The 27,733-nt window shown below is 45.6% G+C and overlaps 1 protein-coding gene across 1 annotated transcript; it reads left to right on the plus strand.

Moving 5' to 3' along the window:
* The first annotated feature begins 392 nt into the window (after window positions 1-392).
* On the plus strand, window positions 393-24,604 carry tshr (thyroid stimulating hormone receptor). The gene is made up of 10 exons (XM_056294033.1): window positions 393-577; window positions 8,029-8,100; window positions 11,472-11,546; window positions 13,816-13,890; window positions 15,478-15,552; window positions 15,921-15,998; window positions 17,245-17,313; window positions 19,207-19,284; window positions 22,245-22,433; window positions 23,117-24,604. Exons 1-10 carry the CDS (start codon window positions 408-410, stop codon window positions 24,570-24,572), a joined length of 2,337 nt encoding a protein of 778 aa, XP_056150008.1. The 5' UTR covers window positions 393-407; the 3' UTR covers window positions 24,573-24,604.
* Window positions 24,605-27,733: the final 3,129 nt, after the last annotated feature.

A 27,733-nucleotide genomic window follows, 5' to 3' on the forward strand; every position in this document is an offset into this window, starting at 1 on the left:
AATTTCTTTTTATCTTTTTTTTTTTGTTGAACCACACATGCCTCGGTCACGTTTCAAAGACCAAAGCAGAAACTTCAGTTCTCAGGTCTGACACAAGAGTGCCTCAGAAGTCTGCCCACCCCTCAGACGAGACCACCTCCAAAATCACAGAGCTGCAGCTGTCCGTCCTCACAGCATCCCTTTCTCAGTGCATGAGGCTCTTATGTTGCCAGTAAGACAATTAAGCAATAGCACTTCAGTTCCAGTTTGCTTTTGTTTCTACGTGAAGATTACAACACTTGGCACACTTTTTGTTTTGCAAAAGCAAACTTTTCACTTTGTGGTGTGGATTGCCTGGACACAGAAAAAAAAGAGGGGAAAAAAGAGCATTAAGGAATAATTTTGATACTGACAACAAACATCACAGCATGCAAGTGAAAGCGTGTGCGTTGTTTACTCTCATCACGTTACCAATCCTTGCGCTGGCGGAGCCTGAATCTTGCCCCTCTGTCTGCGAATGCTCTGAGTGGAAGGCTTACACCATCTCCTGTTTTGATATAGATATTCTTCCCAGATTCCCCGCAAGCACGGAGATCCTGTAAGTACTCTACGAATATAAAACGTGTCTGTAAAACTTTGCACTTAGGTGTGTCGCTTAACTGTTTGTGCTCTTTTGCAGGCTGAGGTGCAAACACCTCAGCCTGCAATGATACGGTACAATGATACGTCCGAAAGGGGCTGAGAGAAAATATCATTAAAAACGCATATTTTAACTATCGAAATATTTACACACCATAGTCTAGCCTCTCTTCAATCGCTGAATGGCTTGTTTGATTTCGAATTTGAGGTTTTTTTTCTCTTCAAAAAATACAAAAGTGGCTTAAAAAGAAAGACAATGAAGATAAAGATATGGGGGTTCATATAGGAGAAAAGAACGAAAATGAGTGCGAGAGAGAGAGAGAGAGAGAGAGAGAGAGAGAGAGAGAGAGAGAGAGAGTGTGTGTGTGTGAGAGAGAGAGAGAGAGAGAGAGAGAGAGAGAGAGAGAGAGAGAGATTGTGTGTGTGTGTGTGAGAGAGAGAGAGAGAGAGAGAGAGATTGTGTGTGTGTGTGTGTGTGTGTGTGTGTGAGAGAGAGAGAGAGAGAGAGAGATTGTGTGTGTGTGTGTGTGTGTGTGTGTGTGTGAGAGAGAGAGAGAGAGAGAGAGAGAGAGAGAGAGAGAGAGAGAGAGAGAGAGAGAGAGAGAGAGAGAGAGAGAGAGAGAGAGAGAGAGAGAGTAAGTAAAGGAAATCCAGAATAGATATCTTTAGCCTATTGGGATATACTGAGGCTTTTGGGACGTTGAGCTCTTAGATTTGGTCCTTGGACTGCTCAGGCTCCTGTCTGCCGAACATCCATATACCTCATGGTAGGGGGGATGAACTCAAATGTAGTGTTTGTAATCCTTGTTAACAATAACTTTTGAGGTAGAATGAAAACAAAGTCCAAAAAATGACCTGTTCAGTATTATTCATGTTCAATTTTAACAATTTGTAATTACATATAGAGTTTACACAATTGTGTACATGCGTTTATAAGCTTAGTTACCCTTGACATGTACATGTGCTCTGTTTGGATGATAAAAGGCAATATTGCCACCTTTTCATAAATGTGCCCTCCCCTTAATTGCTTAATTGCCTCTAACACCTGTCACGCTGTATAGGATGCTTCAACAGTTTTGCCATAGTCTACCAAACCAGTACACAAGTGGATCTATTCACTGTGCTTTCTCGTACCTATCATTGTATACATGACAATTTTAAAGAATGAGAAACAAAGACTTTATAGATGGGCAGCACGGTGGCGCAGTGGTTAGAGCAGTTGCCTCATAGCAAGAAGGTCCTGGGTTTGAGCCCCGGGGTAGTCCAACCTTGGGGTCGTCCTCTGTGTGGAGTTTTCATGTTCTCACCGTGTCTGCGTGGGTTTCCTCTGGGGGCTTTGGTTTCCTCCCTCAGTCCAAAGACATGTAGGTCAGGTGAATTGGCCATACTAAGTTGTCCTTAGGTATGAATGTGTGTGTGTGTGTGTGTGTGTGTGTGTGTGTGTGTGTGTGTGTGTGTGTGTGTGTGTGTGTGTGTGTGTGTGTGTGTGTGTGTGTGTGTGTGTGTGTGTGTGTGTGTGTGTGTGTGTGTGTGTGAACCCTGTGAACCCTGGCGGCCTATCCAGGGTGTCTCCCCGCTGCCGCCCAATGACTGCTGGAATAGGCTCCAGCATCCCCGCGAGAGCAGGATAAGCGGTTCAGATAATGGATGGACTTTATAGATATCAGTTGACCAGCTTATTCAAGGGCGTAGGCATGCTCTTCTTAGTAGATGGGATAGGAATTGGCTATTTTACCAGAATAATTAAAATGGAGCCGAACCAACTGTTATTCTTCACTAAAGTTTTAGTCTCATTACATGGCACCCGGAGGAATCACAAGAGGATCAGGAGAGCAGAGATGATGTAATATGAAGTCAAGATCACTCCATGGGGATCTATGCAAATTTCGCGGGGCCTTTACACCTCCCAGCGTACCAAATTATTGACGAAAAGTTATGCAACACAGAGCAACCAGTGTGCCATGGCCTTGAGTGATGGAGACACATGCTTCTGAAATGCACCCATTGGCAGATGTGGAAGCCTAGAAATGGAACAGATAGGAGTGGTATCCGTATCTGTAATCCCTGCCTATCTTATCAACACTGCTGAACGATTTACTAGCTGGTCCTCACAAGATGGTAACCATAAATATTTGGGGTGCTGGAAATATGTAAGCAGGTGTAAACACACACACACACAAAAAAAGAGTTGGAGAGCCCAGCGGGTCAAGCAGATGGGTGCATTCTGTCTCTTCACTCTACACTTTCTGTTTACTATTCTGTCCAATAAAGCGAATAATCATAAAAAAAAGACAAAAAAAGAAACCCTTGACTTGTTATGGCAGAGGCTGAACTTTCTGTTGGCGGTCTTGTTTAACATTCCAACTTTAAGATGTCTTATCCGCATATGAGAAAATGGGATTAGATATTCACATATGGAGGCCATGCTCGGCGGATTTAACATCAGGAAGTACCTTCTCTATCCATTTTAATCTGATATGTAATCCTACGCGTTACTATGTGTTACCTTTCCTGCTATTGATTAAAGCCAGGGGATGGGAATACATTTATGGAAGGAGGACGACAAAATGGAGTCAACAAAGGAACACAGGAAGACGTGAAGGAGTTGAGGAAGTCTGCCGGGGTGCAGAGTTCAGGCTTGACTGCTAGAGGACCGGTCTTATACATAGGCTTTATGGGGGGGGGGGGGAATAATGCTGCCACATCGTCCTTCAGATGATGATGTTAAACTGAGGTTCTGGCTCACTGGGGTCATTAAAGATCCCATGGTACTTATCACAAAAAGTAGGGGGTCCTCCAGTGTCCTGGCAAAATTCCCAATCTGGCTCTCTCCATCTGGCCATCTAATCACCCCCCCCTCAATGTAATTGGCAATTATTCCTCCCTCAAGCTGATGTGTGGTGAGTGTTCTGGTGCAAAATGGCTGCCGTGCATCACCCAGGTGGGTGCTACACATTGGTGGTGGTTGAGGTGAGTTACCCCCTTCAATGTGAAGCGCTTCAGGTGTCTCGATAAAGCGCTATATAAATGTAATCTATTATTATCATCAGCCCACCATATTAAGTCCACGTCAGAAACAGAGATGAACAGTAAGTTTGTTGATCATGAGCAACTGAAGCATTTTTTGAACAATTTTTGAGGACTGTGTCCGCTTAAAACATCTGCTTAATGGATTCTAAAGGAGTGCCAAACTTCGACTCCCTCTGTCAATTTGTATTCGGTAAAAAAAACGAGGCAAAATTGCTGTTTAATTTGGGTTTTTCTCAATCATTGGACTGGTTGAGAAAGGGTAAAGATGCACACATAAAAAAAGGAGGTCATAATTGAAAATGTCTGGTGAAATTCCCGTATCGATATATTGATATTTTGGGGGATGGGGGGGGTAACACCGCCCCCTGGCCGCTCACATGGAACTCCACACAGGCTCGTGCGCAGCGTACAATGACTCCTCAGCCGGTGGGAAATGCTCAGCGCGGTAACCAACAACGTCTATTCCAAGTTTGTTTGGGGCATCCCTGCGCCGATCCCCTCAATCCCCAAAACTGCACCTATCAAATGAAATTATCTCCCAATCAGTGCTCCAATTCACACCTAGTCATACCCAGACGTCCCCGCGATACCGCCGCATTCCTGCCTTACACTAATCCAGGACAAAGAAAGACATGAAAGCTGGGGGCCAAGCACAGCCCTGATAAAAATATCTCTAACGCAAGCCCAAAATAGACCGGGGCTATCCCGGCTACCTGACCTTTGTATTTGGACTGGGATGTTCTATTAGATGAGGCGTGAGAAAGTCTGAATGAGCTGTGCACACACTGAGGAATGTGTGACCCTGCCGTCGAGGTCATACCAGCGGGATTGAACCTCTCTGATTTAGTCCAGGCCCATTTGGCAGTCCACTGGGTCGTCGCCTGCTGCTGCCTAAATTGATTTTATCTGTGCGACTGACATTGGTTTTCCCAACGTTTATAGCAGAGACTTCGCAGCTGTTTGCTGTTAATTCTGCCATAAGTTTGGTTCAAGTCTCTTCAGTAAAGACGCCCAACACGCTCTGTCTAACGAACAACGAACTTGATTTCAGCCGGAGTTCATGCAAAACGCTGTGCGCGTGCCGGCGTGTGTGTGTGTGTGTGTGTGTGTGTGTGTGTGTGTGTGTGTGTGTGTGTGTGTGTGTGTGTGTGTGTGTGTGTGTGTGCTGAAGTACAAGTGTCTTAAGCGCACACGTGCACACTTGTCCTTTGCATGCCAATGTGTGTGCGTGTGATTATGCGTTTATTTGCGCAGGTCTGTCCCTGTGTCAGCGCGGGCCAGAGAAGTGGAAAGGAAAGCACAGACACTCTTTAAAGGCCCGTGTAGCGTGACTGCTGGCTGCGCCTGGAGTATGCATTCATATACTCTATTTACCTTTTGCAGTACGTTTCTGAAGAGCCCAAAGAGGGAGCTTTCCATTTGAGAATAATCAGCAGGGGGAAAAAGAGAGCTCCACGAAAAAGAAAAAGGAAAAACACTGGGTCTAGTATTTTTGAAAACTGCGGGATTCTTGGGTTGTAGGTAAAACACGATTTAACTACTTGGACTCAGGTATCCGTTGTCACCAAACAGCTAATCGACTTAAATCAGGGATGAAATCGACCAATTAACCTTTAAGAGTGAAACCCAGATGCTATTTCCTGAATGGTCTCAGATGAGCAGTGGAATTAATTGGCAAATGAGAGGAGGGACATTGAATTTGATGGACCGTAACAGCAAAGAGTGGAAATACTGACATTTCCCTCAGCTAATAATTTGTACCGATGGATGGTCCAGTGGAAATGGTTACAATTACTTGACATTCTACAATAATTAGGTCATGTGTTTATGAGAATACACACTGGAAATGCAGCCCCCGCGATCTCTTTTCATAACCCAAAATAAAATTAATACGAAATACGAAGGCTGTCCCTGGCATGAAAAATAGAAAGATAAAAATACACACACACACACACACACACACACACACACACACACACACACACACACACACACACACATACACAAACATAACTAAGTGTTTTAATGAGGAACATGTTACGGGCTTGAACAGACACGATTCACCTACAAAAGCAGTTTAATACAACTTTAGCTGGTATAAGATCACAGGTTGAAATGCACAGCTGTTGCGGTGCATTGTCATTCCTCAGAGTGTGTGACTCGCCTGTTCGAGGACACGCCACCAGCCATTTTACATCAGAATGAGAGAGAGAGAGAGAGAGAGAGAGAGAGCACCATAAACACAGCTTTGTTTGTAGGCACATCGCTGACAGCATTACGAATTACTTCAAATTCAATTTCTGATCCTGTTTGTTTTCGCAGCTGTCTATCCAACATGACAAATTGAGGGAGTGATTTTACCCCACAGCTTGTGAGATGGGCTTGTCCCCGGGGCTTCCCTCTCCTGCCCGTCCACGGAAAAGGCCTGCTGATTATTTGGGTTTTAGTCTGCCGTGAAATGGCATGGGCTGTCAGGGGTGTTTGATGACGGGGTCTGCACTATGTACCCATGTTTATTTGAGTTTGTCAAAACGTGCGCAGGGTGCCATGCTCCTGCTTCTACTGACTAACAAGCCGCCCTCCAACGCCCCATTTGATTGTGATCCAGATTCATATGAGCCAGATCTCAGGCCCCTGAATTAGTCTATTGTTCCCCAAATGGACAGGGGGTGAGAAAAGATGGCGACCTCCTGGCATGAGGTCATCCCCCTTTGTTTTTTCATACCTGCCACAGCGTACAAAGCCCCCAAACAGCAGCATTTTCTCTTTCTAGTTCGGACAGAGCGAACAAACCGGGTTTTGTGCATCCCACTGCGGCTCGAACGTGGAGGACAGAATGACTTCAACTTAAGTGGTTAATGCACCTTGTCTGTCAGTCTCTTCTACCTCTCCCACCGATGGCAAAAAAACAGTGTCATTCTGCGGGGCATCCGGGTGGCGTGACAGTCTATTCCGTTGCCTACCAACACGGGGATCGCCGGTTCGAATCCCCATGTTACCTCCGGTTTAGTCGGGCGTCCCTACAGACACATACTTGGGCGTCTGCAGGTGGGAAGCCGGATGTGGGTATGTGTCCTGGTCGCTGCACTAGCGCCTCCTCTGGTCGGGCTGGGGCGCCTGTTCGGGGGGAACTGGGAGGAATAGCGTGATCCTCCCATGCGCTACATCCCCCTGGTGAAACTCCTCACTGTCAGGTGACAAGAAGCGGCTGGCGACTCCACATGTATCGGAGGAGGCATGTGGTAGTCTGAAGCCCTCCCCGGATTGGCAGAGGGGGTGGAGCAGCAACCGGGATGGCTCGGAAGAGTGGGGTAACTGGCCAAAAATACAATTAAGGAGAAAAAAGGGGGGGTCATTCTCCATCATAAAGATCATCATCAAAGAGTGACGTAACCTAGTTTCACTGTTGTGCAGAAAACACAGGGGATTCAGGCGTCCAAAGTGAATGGCGCACGAAACTTGAGTTCAATGGACCAGATGTAGCCTTCCTCCTTACATGTGATGTGATGTTTGATTTTTTTCCCCACTAGAAACAAGAAGCCATCACAACAGATTGAGGGACATGCGTCTCCTCTGGTGCTTCAAAATTCCCAATTATCCCTCCGGATTATGACAAAGACTGTTATATCTGATCATTATCTCTCGCCGCAAAACCTCAGTTACGTTATTAGGCTTGCTTTTTCATAATATAGACACTTGTGTTGAGTCCCACTTCCTCAAGAACAATTTGGGGTTTGTTCATAGTCTCAGTGCATCCCACCTTTGTGTCCCGAACCACAGTTTTGAAAACATTGTGCTAAACAGACCCAGACCTTGTTTGGCTTGGCTCACGGCTCATGTCCAGTTAGATCTAAGGCTGTGTTTTCTCCTATCTTAGAAACGCCGGTTCACACCACCGACTTCAAAGACACCTTTCATCTGAGAGAAAACTTGAAGCACACAATTCAACAATGTTGGACTTTTGTGTATGTGATGCAAGCTGATAAATTCTGTTTGATTTCGTTGGACTTTGCTGACAGCTCTCTCTCTCTCTCTCTCTCGCTCTGCGCATCTCTGTCTCTTTCTCTGTTGAAAGCCTCAGATTAGGATGGAGTAAACTGAACGTGTCTTTATGTGGAAGTAATGTCTTAACCTACCTTTGCTTTAACCCTGAATCCTAAAAGAGTAGATCAGCCTTTTATGTTACTCTCACTTGTTCACACTCTGAAACCTGACCTGAACCGAAAGGAACCATTTCTTTGATGGCCATCGAAAGTCAGAGCACCCAGACGGTGTGTGGCGCTCTGTGACTCAGAAGATGACAAAAAGATACAAGGCGCCAAAAGATACAATACTGAAATTTGTGGTGGTAAAAATGTTTGTCTATATCTTTTTGACCAGATGGCTTCTGGAGACCCGGCTCTCCTCCATTCCAGCAGATGCTTTCAGCAGCATGGTCAACATCTCCAGAATGTGAGTGGAGCACAAATGCACCTGAGTAACCACACTCTCTTCTCATCCACCTCTCATTACCTTCTGCACAGAGAACAGCCATTCGAACTCACCCCAAATCCACCTGTTGTCTTTAAACCACAACAAGGACACAGTGAACAGAACGATACGGGATCATTGTCTTGAGTTTGTAATTGGAAGTGGGCCCAGTATTGACTGCACACTTTCAGCTGAGTAGCTAACATTACATATTAGTTATAATGATATCCTGATCTGATGCTTAACACTGACACTGTCAAATAGATGCTTTTACACCGGTTCAACAGAGCTAAAGTTAGCTCGTCCGAACCGTGTTTTTAGCTAGCCGACAACCCAGAAAAGCAAGCTAACACATCAGAAACACTTCAAAATTCTGATCAAATGACTGATTTGTTGGAGCAGGTTAAAGGTGATAGAGGAAATCTCATCTCTGCCGATGGCGTTTCTGTGAAATCCAACCTCGAATCAAATCGTGTGGTCAATACCAAGTGACAGAATACGAGGGAGAAGCTAAGAGAAAAAAGTGGTGGAGGTGCAGAAAAAAATTATATTCGCCAATTTTGTAACCATTGAGGATTATAATGTAAATTAATAAAATGCAAAATCTTTAACAGTATATATATATATATATATATATATATATATATATATATATACACTACCGTTCAAAAGTTTGGGATCACATTGAAATGTCCATATTTTTGAAGGAAAAGCACTGTACTTTTCAATGAAGATAACTTTAAACTAGTCTTAACTTTAAAGAAATACACTCTATACATTGCTAATGTGGTAAATGACTATTCTAGCTGCAAATGTCTGGTTTTTGGTGCAATATCTACATAGGTGTATAGAGGCCCATTTCAAGCAACTATCACTCCAGTGTTCTAATGGTACAATGTGTTTGCTCATTGGCTCAGAAGGCTAATTGATGATTAGAAAACCCTTGTGCAATCATGTTCACACATCTGAAAACAGTTTAGCTCGTTACAGAAGCTACAAAACTGACCTTCCTTTGAGCAGATTGAGTTTCTGGAGCATCACATTTATGGGGTCAATTAAACGCTCAAAATGGCCAGAAAAGAGAACTTTCATCTGAAACTCGACAGTCTATTCTTGTTCTTAGAAATGAAGGCTATTCCATGTGAGAAATTGCTAAGAAATTGAAGATTTCCTACACCGGTGTGTACTACTCCCTTCAGAGGACAGCACAAACAGGCTCTAACCAGAGTAGAAAAAGAAGTGGGAGGCCGCGTTGCACAACTGAGCAAGAAGATAAGTACATTAGAGTCTCTAGTTTGAGAAACAGACGCCTCACAGGTCCCCAACTGGCATCTTCATTAAATAGTACCCGCAAAACACCAGTGTCAACATCTACAGTGAAGAGGCGGCTGCGGGATTCTGGGCTTCAGGGCAGAGTGGCAAAGAAAAAGCCATATCTGAGACTGACCAATAAAAGAAAAAGATTAAGATGGGCAAAAGAACACAGACATTGGACAGAGGAAGACAGGAAAAAAGTGTTGTGGACGGATGAATCCAAGTTTGAGGTGTTTGGATCACAAAGAAGAACGTTTGTGAGACGCAGAACAAATGAAAAGATGCTGGAAGAATGCCTGACGCCATCTGTTAAGCATGGTGGAGGTAATGTGATGGTCTGGGGTTGCTTTGGTGCTGGTAAGGTGGGAGATTTGTACAGGGTAAAAGGGATTCTGAATAAGGAAGGCTATCACTCCATTTTGCAACGCCATGCCATACCCAGTGGACAGCGCTTGATTGGAGCCAATTTCATCCTACAACAGGACAATGACCCTAAACACACCTCCAAATTGTGCAAGAACTATTTAGAGCAGAAGCAGGCAGCTGGTATTCTATCGGTAATGGAGTGGCCAGCGCAGTCACCAGATCTGAACCCCATTGAGCTGTTGTGGGAGCAGCTTGACCGTATGGTACGCAAGAAGTGCCCATCCAACCAATCCAACTTGTGGGAGCTGCTTCTGGAAGCGTGGGGTGCAATTTCTCCAGATTACCTCAACAAATTAACAGCTAGAATGCCAAAGGTCTGCAATGCTGTAATTGCTGCAAATGGAGGATTCTTTGACGAAAGCAAAGTTTGATGTAAAAAAAATCTTATTTCAAATACAAATCATTATTTCTAACCTTGTCAATGTCTTGACTCTATTTTCTATTCATTTCACAACATATGGTGGTGAATAAGTGTGACTTTTCATGGAAAACACAAAATTGTTTGGGTGACCCCAAACCTTTGAACGGTAGTGTATATATGCACAATCCTTTTTTGCACCCCCCCCCCATACCAAATCTGCACAGATGGTACAGCTAAATGTGAGGCTAAATGCCAGTTTAGGCCCTGAGGTGCTTTGCATTTAAAAACAAAAGGTACAAAAGCTCCAAAATGGCCACGCTTCCCCCCATGTTTTTGTCTCCCACCCAAGCAGATGATATGCTCTCTGTTTAGCATCACTGCTGTCTGGTAATCACAGTTGGAAGCGCTAATGCGTTCCTCTAACAGGAATGTTAGCCTCAGCAGAAGGTTCTGGACAGCCGCTAGGTATTTCAGCAGAGCCTTTTGGGTGTGTGGTGATTTGTAGGCTTTCGCCAGAAGTAGAGGCTGCGGTAAAATATACACTCGAGCCTTGATCCTGGGCCTGCGAGTCCATCGTCTGCGTCCAAGTCATGCGTGAAAGGAGGCCGTGGTGCCTGAAAAACTCTCTCTCAGCCTCACACCAGCAGAGATTGCTCACATCCATTTGGCTCCATATCCAGATTTAGGGATAGTTTCCCTTAGATGAAAACCCTATAAAACATGCCAGTCAGGTCATGCAGAATTCCTATTTGTTTATCCACTTTGGGAGCGCTGAAATCCAGACATATTTATTAGTTGTTTGTAACTACATTTGGCAGTGGCAAATAAATAGTGTGGAGCTTTACACAAAGAGGAGATCTGGTGATGTTTGTAGATGTAAATTCGGAGCTAAGGACTTGGTTTATTTTATGAGCAATTAGGTACGTAGTGGTTACCAAGTAATAACAGATGGGAAGCGCAGTGACTGATGACTAACTCGTGTATATGCAGGGTGCATACCTGTAAAATTACTGGCGGCTTCAGAGGCTTTAGCTAAGGACTGAGTTTCAGGATTTATGAGCACTTTCGGAATCACACAGTCTAATTCGTTTATAAAAAACAGCTTTTATGCATTGTGCTTTGGTATGCGAGGCACTCTAGATTAACCTTCTCAAATAGACTGGGGGGGGGGAGAAGTGTCATTCTGCCATAGTGCACAACTTGGATGTTTGTTTTGATGGGAAATGTTGTAAATTCGCTTTATGTCTTTCAGATATGTGTCAGTCGACATGACGCTGAAAAGGTTAGAGAAGAACTCGTTCTACAACCTGAGGAAAATCACCCACATGTGAGTAGCTGTGCGCGAGCGGCCGGTACTACTTTACGCACCTTTACTGATCAAGCCGCCGCCGCGTTCTGCTCGCTGGAGAGAGAAATACTTCACTTTGAGCCTTGCTGATAGCCAAACCAAACACAAAACCAAACACAGGAACACAAAAGAAACTTTGTTGAGTTGTGTTTATGCCTGTGACTCATGCTGTATTGAACGTCACTCCAACATCAATGCATCGCAGAGGAGTTTGGGCCTCTTGTCGTTCACAAGCTTAAAAAAAAGATCATCATTGTTTTTGCGCGCTGCCCTAAACTACTGTAGTTCGCCTGTTAGGCAAGCTGGGATTCCGTGTAAGCTTCCGGGGAAAACAATTTGCTGTATTTGGTTGTTTAGCATCGGGCCCTGAGTCATAACAATCATATAATGTCTGCAAGGCTCAACACCAGCATGTATGTGGCTCCTCTCGTCATGCTCCAGCTCGACTCGTAGCAGCTTGGGGGAAATAACTAGCTGCACCATATTCTCAATAATGGGATAGAGATTTATTGCTAAGTTGTTGGGTGGACGACACATTTGTCAGCAGAACAGCTTGGAGTACTTTTGTACACACATCTCTGAGTGCTTCATACGTCATTGTAAGGTTTCCTTCCCTTGTGAACTATTTGTACCTTGTTAAGCCATCATGTAACACAACATTGTGTGTGTGTGTGTGTGAGAGAGAGAGAGAGAGAGAGAAAGAGTTATTAGTGTGTATGTACACGACGTGTGTATGTACACGAGCATGTGTCAGTGTGTGTATGAATACTTACACACATTAACACGTTTGCGACCTAACCATCTATCTGTGTCTGCATAGTGTGTTTAGTCAGTGTGTGTGTCTGCATGCTTGGGTATCTGTGTGTGTGCATGTGAGAGAGAGAGCGAGAGAGAGTAGAGAGAGAGAAGGGAGAGAGAGAGTTATTAGTGTGTGTGTGTGTACACGAGCATTTGTCAGTGTGTGTATGAATACTTACACACATTAACACGTGTGCGACACAACTGTCTATCTGTCAGCATAGCATGTTTAGTCAGTGTGTGTGTGTCTGCGTGCTTGCGTATCTGTGTATGTGTATGATTAGATTATTACTCTCTTCTGTTTCCCTCCCTCCATTCTTACTAACACCCTCACTTACAGACACAGACAACATGTCAGCCCACTGGCAGTGGGTGGTACCTGTTTTTTTTCCAGGGTCTATTTGTTACTGATTGGTGCGGTATAAAGTGCCATTCCACAGATAATGGCATCTCTCTCAGGTTTCCTTTAGGGGTCAGACACAAATTAATGTTTTGCTTCCTGCTGGCTGCTTGCGGCTTGCTGCAGCAGCTGGTGAAGCTCAGGGCTGAAACCTCGGAGGACTGTTTCAGAACGCCAGGCAAAGTCAGCGCAGTAAGCGAGACCGTAGCATAGTGTGATAACCTTACGGCTCTGACTTCGGTGATTTTTAACTAACCTACAGGTTCGCACAAACCGTTGTTAGTTCAGCCCGTGGTCAATAAATACCTGATGAGCACCGCCATGTATATTTTCAAATCGCGGGCCGGTGTCAGTGGGAGAATCAGTCTCTCTTTCATTTATGTATTTTCTCAATTCGTTTTTTTCGTGCAACAGCCGTGGGGAGCGGTTCGGTTCATGCACTCCGGGGCCTCAGTTGGCCTGGATATACTTGTCTGTTGAGCTGTTGAGTGCGGTTTGCCAGGTGTGTGAAGATGGTCCAGGACACACGTACCGGAGCAACCGCATGGGTTATGAAAGCAGAGGGAGTTGTACCGTACTGGACCCTGGCTCCCCCTCGGGCCGGCCCAAGGCGGACCAGAGTAAACACACTAATGAAACACTAAGTGAATTCCCCTTCCGGCCTTGGCTGTGAGCTCTGAGAGTTTCCCTGCTCTCGGTCCCAGACATGCACCTTACTCCGTTCCCTCCGCAGGTTACAAAACTGAGCAGTGTGCGCTTGTGAATATTTGTGCAAATACTATGTAACGTCAGGTCAGTGAGCCAACCTCTGGCCTCGAGCAAACATGAAATGGAGTTGTTATTGTTATTGTGTGTGTGTGTGTGTTTGTGTGTTTGTGTACTGATAAATCAAGTCCACATATCTGTCAATGGATATAGCGCAAGCGTGAACTGCAATCCTCCCGCCAGTGAGTTAACATTACAACAGAAGTTGTCTCACTTTTACTCTTGGTGAACATGTTTTTATATCTGTGTGTGTTTACTTCCTTGTTGTTGTTGTTTTTGTTTCAGTGACATACGGAATGCAAAAAGTCTGACTTACGTAGATCCACAGGCCTTTAAGAACCTCCCAAGCCTCAAATATCTGTGAGTATTTGTCATGATTATACAGCATTATAGACAGTAATATCTCCTTCGCTCTAAAATCCACATTTGAATGTTTTTTTCCCCTAACCTCAAACCCGTCTCGGCATTGCATACTCATAATAACATACACTCATAATTTACCTTCAGTGCGAAATGTAGGACACTGGACAATTTTTTCAAAATGCTTGGTAATGATAATAACTTCTGCAGTACCATCAACGAATTTTAAATATTCACAGGCCAGCTTGGATGAGATTTAATTCGTCTTTATTTGGATGTAACAAGCTGGTCTGGGCTAAATTCTGAGTCCTAACACACGTTAACTAATTGCTGTAGCTAAAAAGTCAACATACACGGCGTCCGGTTGGCGTGGCGGTCTATTCCGTTGCCTACCAATATGGGGATCGCCGGTTCGAATCCCCTTGTTACCTCCCGCTTGGTCGGACGTCCCTACAGACACAATTGGCCATATCTGCAGGTGGGAACCGGATGTGGGTATGTGTCCTGGTTGCTACACTAGCGCCTCCTCTGGTCGATCGGGGCTCCGGTTCAGGGGGGAAGGGGGAACTGGGGGCAATAGCGTGAGCCTCCCACGCGCTATGTGCCCCCGGTGAAACTCTTCACGGTCAGGTGAGAAGAAGCGGCTGGTGACTCCACATGTATCGGAGGAGGCATGTGGTAGTCTGCATTCCTCCCCGGATCAGCAGAGGGGGTGGAGCAGCGACCGGGATGACTCGGAAGAGTGGGGTAATTGGCTGCATACAATTGGGGAGAAAAAGGGGGAACCTCCCCTCCCAAAAAAAAAAGCTTGGTACTGATAGTAACTTCTGCAGTACCATCTATGAATTTTAAATATCCACAGGCCAGCTTGGATGAGATTTAATTCGTCTTTATTTGGATATAACAAGCTGGTCTGGGCTAAATTCTGAGTCCTAACACACATTAACTAATTGTTGTAACTGAAAAGTCAACATACTTGGCCACCATGACAGACATTGATCTGAGCCAACATTTCAGCCTGGCGGCGGCCTGTTCAGGGTGTCTCCCTGCCTGCCGCCCAATGACTGCTGGGATAGGCTCCAGTATCCCCGTGACCCTGAGAGCAGGATAAGCGGTTTGTGTAAAGATGGTATCTTGTTGTTATCCTCTGGTGGTTCATCTCTCAGTTATGAAAATGAAGGTAACTTGATACTGCGTGGTGTCACCCTCCACTCCAATCCAAGCTCGTCTGAGCAAAACCACTAAGTCAAAGCAGGACAGCAGGGACTTCTTCTCCTCAGCCCAATAAGTTCCTCTAGTTTATCGTCACATCACTTGGGATAGTGATTATGAGTATTGCATTCTGTAATCTCTACAAGCTCCCCGCTGCTTTTGGTGCATAACTTGGCTGTCGAACCCTCCTCTGAACACTCATGTTTACAAGGCGCAGTCCAAGAAGTAAATCACTGGGGCTGAAGTTTACAAGAACAGCAGTCAACACTTTTGTGCATCAAGATTTGTCACAGCAACTTATTTCCCAACACTCCCTCTGACTTGAAAAAAAATCCTCTCACAGTTCATGGTTGTTTTGATCTTGGTGTCTTTCAGGGGAATTTTCAACACCGGCTTGACTCTCTTTCCTGTCTTGAGCAACATTCAGTCAAGTGACATCAACTTCATTCTGTAAGTTGGCTTAACTTTTTTTTTACCTTTTTTTTAACAAAGCACGCCAATCAAGTTTCTCTCTACTTAATGCGTGTGTGTGTGTGTGTGTGCGTGTGTGTGTGTTCGCACAGGCGTCTCCAACTGCATCTGTGTGCATGTCCGATGAAATGAGCTGTCATTATAGACATTTTTACATCTTTGCATTGTACCATTCTTTAGACAGCAGCTTTTGGCAATTTAATTTTCCTACCTTGTCAGAGCACTCGGGAGTATGTTCACCAATGCTGCGTTCTCCTCTTCACCGCCCACAGATAATGTTCCCAGGTTCGAAAACGCCACTTCATTTCCTCTCCGTCTCCTCTTCACAATTGTGTCTTCTGTTGCAGGGAAATTGTGGATCACCCTTACATAACGGAGATCCCAGCCAACTCATTCCGGGGCATCACCAGCGAGTTGCTGACAGTGTAAGGATGCGCACGAGCTCCAGCAACTGTTCACACATGCACATGAGCAGATCTGCAAAGACACACACACACACACACACACACACACACACACACACACACACACACACACACACACACACACACACACACACACACACATACACTGGCACACACATGCAAACCAACCATCCCCACATGCCACCACTGCAGACTGCATTGAGACATGGTTACCTTGACAAAAAAAGCAAGACACACAAATAGCACAAAAAATGTAACCAGTTAGGTTTAGGTGTAAAGGGGGCATCCGGGGAACATAGTAGTCTTTTCCATTGCCTACCAACACGAGGCTTGCCGGTTCGAATCCCCGTGTTACCTCCGGCTTGGTCGGGCGTCCCTATGGACACAACTGGCCGTGTCTGTGGGTGGGAAGTCGGATGAGGGTATGCGTCCTGGTCGGTCGTGGTGCCTGTTCGGGGGGGAACTGGGGGGAATAGCGTGATCTTCCCAGGTGCTACGTCCCCCTGGCGAATATTTTTTTCCCTAGGATGAATCTGGAAAGTTCCTGCCCTCAGGCGCTAGACTTGGCCAGATCCTCCTGTCAGTCAAGGCCGATGCGAATGCGCAACAACCCTAACCCTAACCCCAGCCACGTTTGCTAGCTAACTGTTAGCCATTAGCCATGTTTGCAAACAAGCTAACTGTGCCAATGTAATTGTGTGTACGGTAACAACGTTACGTTCCAGAACAGCCGTATCAGCGTTGACTTACAAGCAGATCTGGCCAATCCTAGCGCTTGAGGGCGGGAACCTTCCGGATTCCTCCTAGGAAAAATATATTGGCGTCCACCTGGCAAAACTCCTCAATGTCAGGTGAAAAGAAACGGCTGGCGACGCCACATGTACCAGAGGAGGCATGTGGTAGTCTGCAGCCCTCCCCAGATCAGCAGAGGGGGTGGAGCAGCGACCGGGACGACTCGGAAGAGTGGGGTAATTGGACGGGTACAACTGGGGAGAAAAGGGGGGGAAAATCCGAAAAAAAAGTTTAGGAGCAAGTAAAAGGGAATTTATATTAAATTCACATAGAAATATGTTACAGAAAAGGTTTCACTTATGACTGCGAAATTGCATTGTGACAAAACCTCAACAGAGAATGTGCAATAAATAGGTCCTGCTTAACTCTGATATAACTTTTTGCAGTATTACACTAAAAGAAAAAAGCGATATGGGGTCATATTAAATTGTTGCTCTTTCTTTTTCTTTTCCAGGATGCTGGATGGCAATGGCTTCACTGAGATAAGGAATCACGCATTCAATCAGACCAAGCTAGATCAAGTGTATGTCCACGGGTTAAGTGTTATTTTTACTCAAAAATTCAGTGATTTGTGACATGCACACAGTAAACCGTGAAACAAAGTATCAAATAAGTTTAAATTAACTTTAAAATTAATTTATATCAACCAGCAGTGATGTGAAAAGGTCTTAAATCAATTAATTCCAGCAGTGTGGCGGTATTATTACTTTGTATTGATTTCCTTTTTTTATTTTCTATTATTCGCTTGATGAGCTTTCATAATCAACAGTTTTTGTGAAAGCCAATTCTGGGGGACACAGTAGTTTTATCATAATAAGACGGATATCTGTCACGGGATTACTGAAAGCAGTCAATTTAGATGCCTTACATTGCTGTAAAAATCAGGTTCCTCAGTATTTTTCCAAGATTAAATGAATTCTGACATCTGGCATGTGTATCCCCTCACTGGAAATTACGCTACACAAGCAGCAGGATCACAGTTGTGTTCTCCGCTAGCCGTCTCAAATGTGCTTATAGAGGGCCTAACCCGGGATCTTGATTAGAAAGCTGGAGTTCTCATGGGAAAATATGTTTTCAAAAGTTGGTACCAGGAAGGACCAGGAAGCCCTCTTCAAGAACACCCCCCCCCACACACACACACACACACACACTTGTATTTCTATCTTTGTGAGTATCCCTAATTGACTAAATTAATTCCCTAGCCCTACATTTAGCCATCAGAACTACATGTCTACCCTAACCTTAACCTAAACCTAATTCTAAACCCAAATCCCAACCCTAACTCCAAACGAAAATGTCCTCACTCTGATGGCTAAAAATTCAAATTGGTCCTCACAAAGATAAAAGTACAAGTACTCTCACACACACACATTCTTGTATTTCTATCTTTGTGAGTACCCCTCCTTGACCACATTGATTCCCTAGCCCTTGACCCTAAACTTAGCATTCAGAACTACATGTCTAAACTAACCTTACATGTCCACCCTAATCTTAACCTAATCCTAATTCTAACCCAAACCCCAAAACCCAAGTCCTAACCCTAAAATAGACCCGTAAAGAAATGAGGACCTACCAAAATGTCCTCACTCTTATGGCTAACAATTCAAATTGGTCTTCACAAAGATGCAAGCACAAGCGCACGCGCACGCGCACACACACACACACACACACACACACACACACACACACACACACACACACACACACACACACAGTCCACCACCAGCACCTCTTTGGCACGTAAAATGAAGCCATGCAGGCTTGAAGAAACCAAGCCTGGATATGTCGAAAAAAAATATTTAAAAAAAATGTAGGCAGGATAGATAATAATTTTTTCCACTTTGTCGCAACATGTTTTCCCCCTCCTCTTGTCACCCCCTGGTCCTGATTCCCGGACAGTCAGGATATGAGATCTTAATGAGATAAATCTAACCCCCGTCTCCTCCTTTACAACTCCCCCACACGGCCCAGGTCTCCTTACTAGGGTCTAATTAAGCCGTTGGTCAGTGACTCTAGTACGTTTTACCACAGGGGTATTTGTGTTGGCGCAGGGGGCGCTCTGAAAAGGAGAGCTGATCCCTGCACAGCCTGATCAAGACAAACACTCCCCTTACAGGTCTATTATCCTTATTAGATTTAAGGGATTCTGGGGGATGTGTAGCGAGGGCCTGCTGGGTTTGAGGAGTACTCTGTCTCACCCTACGGTGTCTAATTTGAATCAACAACATGGATACGACCTTTTTCTGTCATGTTTCAACTCTGAAATGAGAGAAAATAAACACAGGAAAGCATGGTGATGAGGCTTTGGGAGGGGGGAAAAAATTGCCATGCCATGTCTCAGTTTTATCAGTCTGATTGAAAAGAGAAGTATAACTTCCCCATCAAGAAACTCAAAATGTGTGTTTTCCTTTTCCAGGTACCTCCACAGAAACAAGTATTTGACCAAGATGGATGAAAGGGCTTTTGAAGGCGCCATCAGAGGCCCCATGCTGCTGTATGTATCTGAAAGGGCAAAGATTTTAAAAAGCTCTGCCAAGTCCTGCCTGTATCTACACCCACACCCTCACACACATGTTCAGTTTGGAACTTTTCTTCATCTTTGGAGAGGAAAAAAAAGTCCAACGCTCGAACCGCAAAGATTAGCCCCGACATTCAAACCCTATTGCTCAAAGGCATCAATGTGCAATGTCATTTTTTGTGTGATACTTTCCAGATCACAACTTTCATTCGTCTGTTATAATTGTGCAAATACACAGAAAAGGAATTTTGCAAAATTTGCCACATTTTTGTTCATCCCACGAGGTCTAATATCATCAGTGCATCTGGTAGACTGTTATAAACGAGAAATAAAGCTTAAAATAATTACTATTAATTGCTATTAATAACAATAATAATGGTAAATTCTACATGCATAACACCTTTCCAGAGCTCAGTTAGTAGAGTAAAAGATCTGTATAAAAAAGACTGTAAACATAAAAAGAAAAGGACCATAATACAGTAAAAAAAAATCAATTTTACAATAAGTTAGCCAGCAACTGACAAGTAAGTTAGGACAGAAAACAACAACAACAGGACAAACAACAACAGCAAAACCAACCCCCCCCCCCAAAAAAAACAGGACAGAAAATGGGGTGTTGGAGAGATTTGAGGGGCGGGCCTTGAGCAAAGTAGATGAATGAAAATCTGTGCTTGCAGGATTGGCATTTCTGTGCAGCAACTAATTTCAACACCCCTATTTTGTTACCGTCTAAATGACAGCACCGGGTTGACATGCAGCGTGTACTAACCATTCTGGTTGATCACATGACCTACATCGACTGTTCCTCCACATAGCAGGTCTGCAAGCCCTCTCCTCGGACTTATCAGATTTAAATTCGCAGGCCTGGTTTGGTAATTACATTATTCCCATCATATCCACACTCAGGCAGATTTCGACCATTTCCGCATTCATAATGTGCAGGCTGTGTGAGAAACTTCCCTGGGAAACACGATAGCACACCATCAAAGGGTGTAAATCACTCCTGCACAGCTGCGCCTTTGACCAGGAAATCAGGCGTGGATAGTGTGCGAGCCTGAGAGGGCGAAACATCCAACGTCTCCCCGATAGCGTAGTCTCTCTCTCTCTCTCTCTCTCTCTCTCTCTCTCTCTCTCTCTCTCTCTCTCTCTCTCTCTCTCTCTCTCTCTCTTTTTTCGCCCCATTTTCGCAGTCTGAAAGTCCCCCCTCTCCCTATTTCTGAGGCGACCGACGCCAAAACCCCTTTGCCACGGTTATCTAGTTCTGCTGCCGTCTGGTCCGTTAGGTAGACGTGGTCGCCGCTCTCCGTTTCCTCCACGGTTCCACTGGGGGAACATGGCTTTGGGTGAGGTCACCTCCATGAGGTCACGGCCAAAACATCTGGGAATGACAAAATCAGACCGACCGTTGTTGTAGTGCTCGTTTCTTCTTCTTCTTCTTCTTCTTCTTCTTCTTCTTCTTCTTCTTCCTTTTTTTTAAACCCTTTGACAACCTTTCCCCATGAGAGAAGAAGAGAGCAGAGGGGGGGGCGGCTACGGGGAGTGCAAATGGAGCTAAAAAAAAAAGCACTTAGCAAAAGTGAGATTAATGCATTTTTGTTTTGTTTGTGTTTCTTCCATTTTAATCATATTATCTGGTCAACGTGATGACTTGGCGATATGAAGGGTTGAGAAAAAATTAGAAAGCAAAACTGCGCTTGGCCCATACTTGGCGCCCGGACTGCGTGCGTGTGCGTGCGTGCGTGCGTGAGGAGGGGGGTGATGGCGCGAGGGGGGGTGTAGCGTGCTGCTGTTTAACGCTGTGCGGAGCGTGCAGATACCGGGATCACACAGGACAGTGGCGAGATGTCAGTCCGCGCCGCATGCGTCTGTCCCAGCGGCGTTGAGCTGGCTCTGGCGTGGCGGCCGAGCAGCAGAAATACCGCACGTAATTGCTTAAAGATGATGGAGGATAAGAGAGCTCACTCTGTAGGAAACAGATGGAGGGGTTGTGTTGTTAAATCCCTCCATGGGGCCCTCCGGTCTGATCATGTCCTGCTCTATCGCATATTCACGGACACCACATTTTGCTCCGAAGTCAGCGTTTGAAATGTCCTAGCAGCCGACTATTTCCTTTTTACCCCCCCCCTTCCCCAAAATAACCAGTCAGATAGAGTAACACGTAAACGTGTCTATTTGCATGCAGTCCACGAAAGATAATGGGGATGGAATGAAAAATACAATCTCGTGTAAAATATTTCAAATAGTCATTCAGCCAAGTGTCATAAAATCTTTACATATTCATACATTCCACCACAAATCAAAATTTTCTCAAAAAAAAATGTTTTTCCCCTGACGGTGATCCGGATTTTTTTTCCCTGTCTCGTTTCAATGTATTGACACTTGTCTAGAAATTCCCTCCAGGAAAACTGCATTTGAAACAGAGTATTTAAAACACATTAAGTTAAATTGTCCTGATTAACTTTAAGACTGGACAGTGACAAAACGACATCGTTGCCACAAATAAGCCTATATAGCATCTCTGTTGATGTTAAATATCCCCACTTAGTGGGGGTCTTGAAATCTTGTGTACAGCAAACACTGGGTATACTTGGGTAATATGTGTTTACATGGGGGGTATCTTTGTCATGATCTCTCTCTCTCTCTCTCTCTCTCTCTCTCTCTCTCTCTCTCTCTCTCTCTCTCTCTCTCTCTCTCTCTCTCTCTCTCTCTCTCTCTCTATATATATATATATACGTATATATATCTGTCTGTCTGTCTGTCTGTCTGTCTGTCTGTCTCTCTCTCTCTCTCTCTCTCTCTCTCTCTCTCTCTCTCTCTCTCTCTCTCTCTCTCTCTCTCTCTCTCTGTCTGTCTGTCTGTCTGTCTGTCTGTCTGTCTGTCTGTCTGTCTGTCTCTGTCTCTCTCTCTCTCTCTCTCTCTCTCTCTTGCCCTCACAGAGATGTGTCCCTGACAGGGATCGCCTCACTGCCAACCGTGGGCATGGCGTCCGTTCGGGAGCTGATGGCACGCGACGCCTGGGCTCTGAAGAAGCTGCCCCCCATCAAAACCTTCAAACACCTCATCAGTGCAGACCTCACCTACCCCAGCCACTGCTGCGGCTTCAAGAACCTCAAGAAGAAACGCGGGTGAGCTTGACAAAACCCGAGGACGACTCCACAGAGAGTCAGAAAAAGTGTGTAAAGGGGGGAAAAATAAAATAAAATAAAACACAGTCGCAGTCAGACAGTCTCAGAGCAGTTCATTTACAGTTTGTAAATAGAGTGAATAAAAAGCAAACAGCCTTTGAATGGAATTTCTCTTGTGGCCTGTGTTGTGAATGATTAATGGATGATTTGCCAGTTAGCGGAGCAGTTGTACTTATGAGATGTGGATGTTGGCAGGGATTGAATCAACGCCCTGATGCATTTACCTATGACTCCCTACCATGCCGCCATAATTACTGTCACTCAATGCTGTTATTGTAGGAAGAGGACTGAGCCACACTAATAATGACTCTCTCAAAACAGGAATCACTTTTCATTGACTGGATATATAAATAATTTCATTGCTCGGCAAGTTCCTGTAGGGACATGTTTTGTAGTCAGGCCTGTCTGTTTGTTAGGTTAGGAACGTTGTTTGATTTGGTAGTGCAATTTTGTTTTTATGATCAGTCTTATTTAACTGTGTGTGCGTGCATGTGCGTGTGTGTGTGTGTGTGTGTGTGTGTGTGTGTGTGTGTGTGTGTGTGTGTGTGTGTGTGTGTGTGTCTGTGTGCATTCTTGTCGTGGTGTGTTTATATGCTTTGGGTATGTATGGATTTTTTTTCCAGCTTCTTGGAGTACATCATCTGCAACCTAACTGCGTTCTATAATCAGCACCACAAGCGCTCGGTTGGGCCACTCCGCATGCCGCACTTAGAGGGGGCCGACGTGTCCGAGATGGCCCAAGACCAGGAGCCCCACGACGGGAGTCTCAGAGACTCCCAACAGGACTGGAGGAAAGGGGACTTCCATGGCAGCCTTCATTACCACGCCTACTTTGGGGGCCAGCCAGACGAGGATGTGGGTTTCGGGGAGACCCTCAAGAACCCCCAGGAGGACACCAGCCAGGATTTTGACAGCCGCTATGATTATGTGGTGTGTGAGGAAGGAGAGGAGGTGACGTGTTCGCCAGCGCCTGATGAGTTCAACCCGTGCGAGGACATCATGGGGTACAGCTTCTTGCGTGTCTCCGTGTGGTTTGTCAGCCTGCTAGCCGTCCTGGGGAACGTGGTGGTGCTGCTGGTGCTGCTCACCAGCCACTACAAGCTCTCCGTCTCCCGCTTCCTCATGTGCCACCTGGCCTTTGCTGATCTGTGCATGGGGATCTACCTCCTGCTGATTGCCTCTGTGGACCTGCACACACAGGCGGAGTATTTCAACCACGCCATCGACTGGCAGACGGGGCCTGGCTGTGGCCTGGCAGGGTTCTTCACCGTCTTTGCCAGCGAGCTGTCCGTTTACACCCTGACGGTGATTACGCTGGAGAGGTGGTACGCCATCACCTTCGCGATGCGGCTGGATCGCAAGCTACGTCTGCCCCACGCCGCTGCCGTGATGCTCGGCGGCTGGATCCTCTGCCTCCTCCTGGCCCTGCTCCCGCTGGTCGGTGTGAGCAGCTATCAGAGGGTCAGCATCTGTCTCCCCATGGACACCCAGTCCACGGTGGCGCAGATCTACATCATCTCAGTGCTGATCCTCAACATCCTGGCCTTTGTGATCATCTGCGCCTGCTACATCAAGATCTACTGCGCCGTGCACAACCCGCACTACCGCTCCGGTTCCAAGGACACAAACATCGCCAAGCGCATGGCCATCCTCATATTCACGGACTTTCTGTGCATGGCCCCTATCTCCTTCTACGCCATGTCGGCCGTGCTGGACCGGCCGCTCATCACCGTCTCCAACTCCAAGATTTTACTGGTGCTCTTCTACCCGCTCAACTCCTGCGCCAACCCGTTCCTCTACGCCATCTTCACCAAGGCCTTCAGGGGCGACGTGTTCATCCTCCTCAGCAAGGTAGGGCTGTGCCAGCGGAGGGCGCAGCTCTTCAGAGGCCAAACGGTCTCGTCGAAGGGTAGCAGTGGGATGTCTCCGGGCCATAAGGACAGGGGCAAAGTTAGGAAATGGGGAGACGGAGTCCCAGAAGAGGTGCCCATCCACTTGAGGGAATGCTCTGGACATACCTATCACCAACCCGTCTGCCAGAGATCCAACCCCGAGAAGAGCCGGAGCTTGGACACGTGAGCCAACCCAGCCGGGAGAGGTGGAAGAGAAGTGGCCACGAGACGTTTGTGGATCGACCTGTTTGGGTATTTAACAGGGCGCTCCAGTAATCCGTAGCTGCGACAGGTCAAGTTCAGCTGTTTTTACAATTATCGGCTGTGATGATTTTAAGGCCCCGGTTGTTGGAGAAGATCATGTGTCGTTGAAATATGAGATTGTCTTCATCCCACTTTAAGTCTTTTCTATTATGAGGTTTTACAGCTTTAGCAGAGAAGTCATTATAGGAAAGATAATTTGCCAAACACATAAATAACCTCAAGAGAAAAGTGTTGAACCTCTTCTCTTTTTTTTTCTTCTTCTAACGTCTTCGGTTACAAGCATCAATTTTTTAAAAGGACACTCAGACCAGCATTGAGAACTGAGATACAAGGAAATTATAGTAATGGACACTCTTAAACACTTCATTTTCCATTGAGTGTGTGTTAAGATGACATTTTCTGAGGCACACCAGTCGTGCCATTCTTCATGTTTTTTTTTTTTAGTTGAAGGACAGCCTGCAGGTCCATGGCAGTCCATGGTGGAAATTTTACCCAGCCAATGAAAACACTTTCTTTTTTTTTTTAACGTATGACCAAAATCTCTGTACATAATGTAAACAAGCGACGGTGTGTTTCAATTTATGACATGAAAACTTGCCTTTAGTGCCTTGGAGATTCCTACATGGACCTCTGAGGAGTTTTAGTCTTGAGCTGGGAAGAAAACGTGAGACCAAGCGAGAGGGAAGCGAAGTCCCAATGCACAAGGCGTCACGTTAGAGACGTATTGTTCTTTACTGCGATGGGGAAAACAGATGCACGTCCTTTAAGAAGTGGAAGTGGCCTGGAAGTGCATTTAACAGTAAGATCGGATCGGTGTCTCTACTTGACTCAATCCCCAAATGCATATATCCCATCTTTTACATTCATTAAAGATTTGTATGCTTTTCATGTCCCTGTCGTGTTTTTAGCAATGAAGCAAATCATTGCAGATAAAAAATAAATAAATCACCAACTGATCCAGAACAATGCAAAACATAATTTTCCCAAAATAGATCTTCGTCCCCTGAGAGCACGTGATCCTATTACCGAAAGTAAACAGACATATTTTGTAATTGTAATATTAGTAACCCCCCCAGAAATTACAGCCAGGCTATGATAATAACAAATCTGTGCTTTACAAATTTTTTTTTTTACTCTCTCACTTGACATATCATGGTTGGGTTTGATTTTTTTTTTCCCCCAGTAGGAATGGGAGTATTTTTTCCAGCCCTTTATGGAAAGAAGTGACTCCTACAAGCGGAGGAGATAGCCTCGCGGAGAGCTCAAAGCAAACACAGCCGGGTCACGTGTGAGCCGCGGCGCTCTAACTTGTGCGATATTGCGCTATTATGAGTTAAAGGACACCCTCTGCCAATGGCGGCTTAACATCTGGTTAGCATTTCTTCTGTTGGGTGACAGTTTTTTTTGTTGTTTTTTTTTCAAGGAGCTATACAGACGAGCCGGGGAATTTTCCTGGAAAGAGGGATCATTTTTAGAACCCTTTTATTCCCTCCTCCCCTCCCCTCCACTCCTTAATTTCACTCGCAAAGACGCCTTGAAGATATGTTACCGCGCCATTAAAGACTGCAGGACAGTTTGTTTCAATTTTGGAAAATATAGGAGAACACTCCCAACTGCGTATCAATCTAATCCACCTTTTTCCCAGAATCAGTGTGTCTGAGATGGTCGAAACCGCAGAGCTGGAATGGGTTCTAGTGTTATGGTTGAAACTATTAAAAGTGGCATCTGCTCGCTATGTTCCAGAACTGGCTCGAGCCGGGAATTCCTGAAAAACAGACAACCGGGACATCGTTTTCGAATGAATGTTTTCCATAAGTCCATGTCTGTCCATCTCTTCCAGTCACCCATTAACCACCGACCAACGGTTGACTCCTCACATGCTATACACGCGTCGCCATTAGGGTTAACAATGTGTTAGGGTGTTACCGCTTTGGGACCTTTCTCAAAACATGTTGATGTCAATTCGGAAGTCTTTTACGCATGTGTGTGGGCGCAAGTGCGCACGTGTGTAAGCGTCAAACCAACGGATGTGTGTGTGTGTGTGTGTGTGTGTGTGTGTGTGTGTGTGTGTGTGTGTGTGTGTGTGTGTGGTGTGTCTACCTTGCATCTTACACTTCCCAAAACATTACAGAGTCGCTGCCACTCCTTGGTAATAAACTAACCCCAAAAAGAACAAGGACACGGTTTCATAAATGCAACGTACAACTGTTGCGCGACTTTGTTGTGAACAGACCGATACGGGATCATTGTCTTAAGAGTTGTAACTGGAACTAGGCCGAGTACTGACGGCACATTTCATTTTCAATTGAGAAGGTAAAATTACATATTGCAACGCCCACGGACGAGCAGACTCGCTACTCGGACGCTTAAATCGACTGGTTAACCTAGTCGCCGTGGTGCGGGAGACCCGGGTTCGAGTCCCGGCTGCGGCGGTTCCCGGCTGCCCCCTGAATTTGCTACAATACCATTAGCACATTATCCTGATCGGACATTTAACATCGACATTGTAAAACAGAGGCTTTTTGATGCATGAGATTCGACAAAGCTAATGCTAGCTCATCCGTATCCCCTTTTTTGTTAAGCGACAATCCAGAAAAGCAAGTTGACACATTGGGAAACATTTAAAATCTCTGATTAAAGGGCGTCCAGGTAGCGTAGCGGTCTATTCCGTTGCCTATCACCACAGGGATTGCTGGTTCGAATCCCCGTGTTACCTCCGGCTTGGTCGGGCATCCCTACAGACACAATTGGCCGTGTCTGCGGGTGGGAAGCCGGATGTGGGTATGTGTCCTGGTCGCTGCACTAGCGCCTCCTCTGGTCGGTCGGGGCGCCTGTTGGGGGAAGGGGGGAATACCGTGATCCTCACACGCGCTACGTCCCCCTGGTGAAACTCCTCATTGTCAGGTGAAAAGAAGCAGCTGGTGACTTCATATGTATCGGAGGAGCCATGTGGTAGCCTGCAGCGCTCCCCGGATCGGCAGAGGGGGTGGAGCAGTGACCAGGACGGCTCGGAAGTGTGGGGTAGTCGGATGGGTACAATTGGGGAGAAAAAGGGGGGGACATTTAAGATAAGATTGATATTGA

Source organism: Lampris incognitus, chromosome 15 (genome assembly GCF_029633865.1).
Source record: "Lampris incognitus isolate fLamInc1 chromosome 15, fLamInc1.hap2, whole genome shotgun sequence".
In the NCBI taxonomy this organism is placed as follows: domain Eukaryota; kingdom Metazoa; phylum Chordata; class Actinopteri; order Lampriformes; family Lampridae; genus Lampris; species Lampris incognitus.

Coding starts and splice junctions, on each gene's coding strand:
- tshr (XM_056294033.1), top strand. CDS start 408: ATGCAAGTGAAAGCGTGTGCGTTGTTTACTCTCATCACGTTACCAATC. Junction 8,101..11,471: donor ATGGTCAACATCTCCAGAAT/GTGAGTGGAGCA, acceptor TATGTCTTTCAG/ATATGTGTCAGTCGACATGA. Junction 22,434..23,116: donor AACCTCAAGAAGAAACGCGG/GTGAGCTTGACA, acceptor TTTTTTTTCCAG/CTTCTTGGAGTACATCATCT.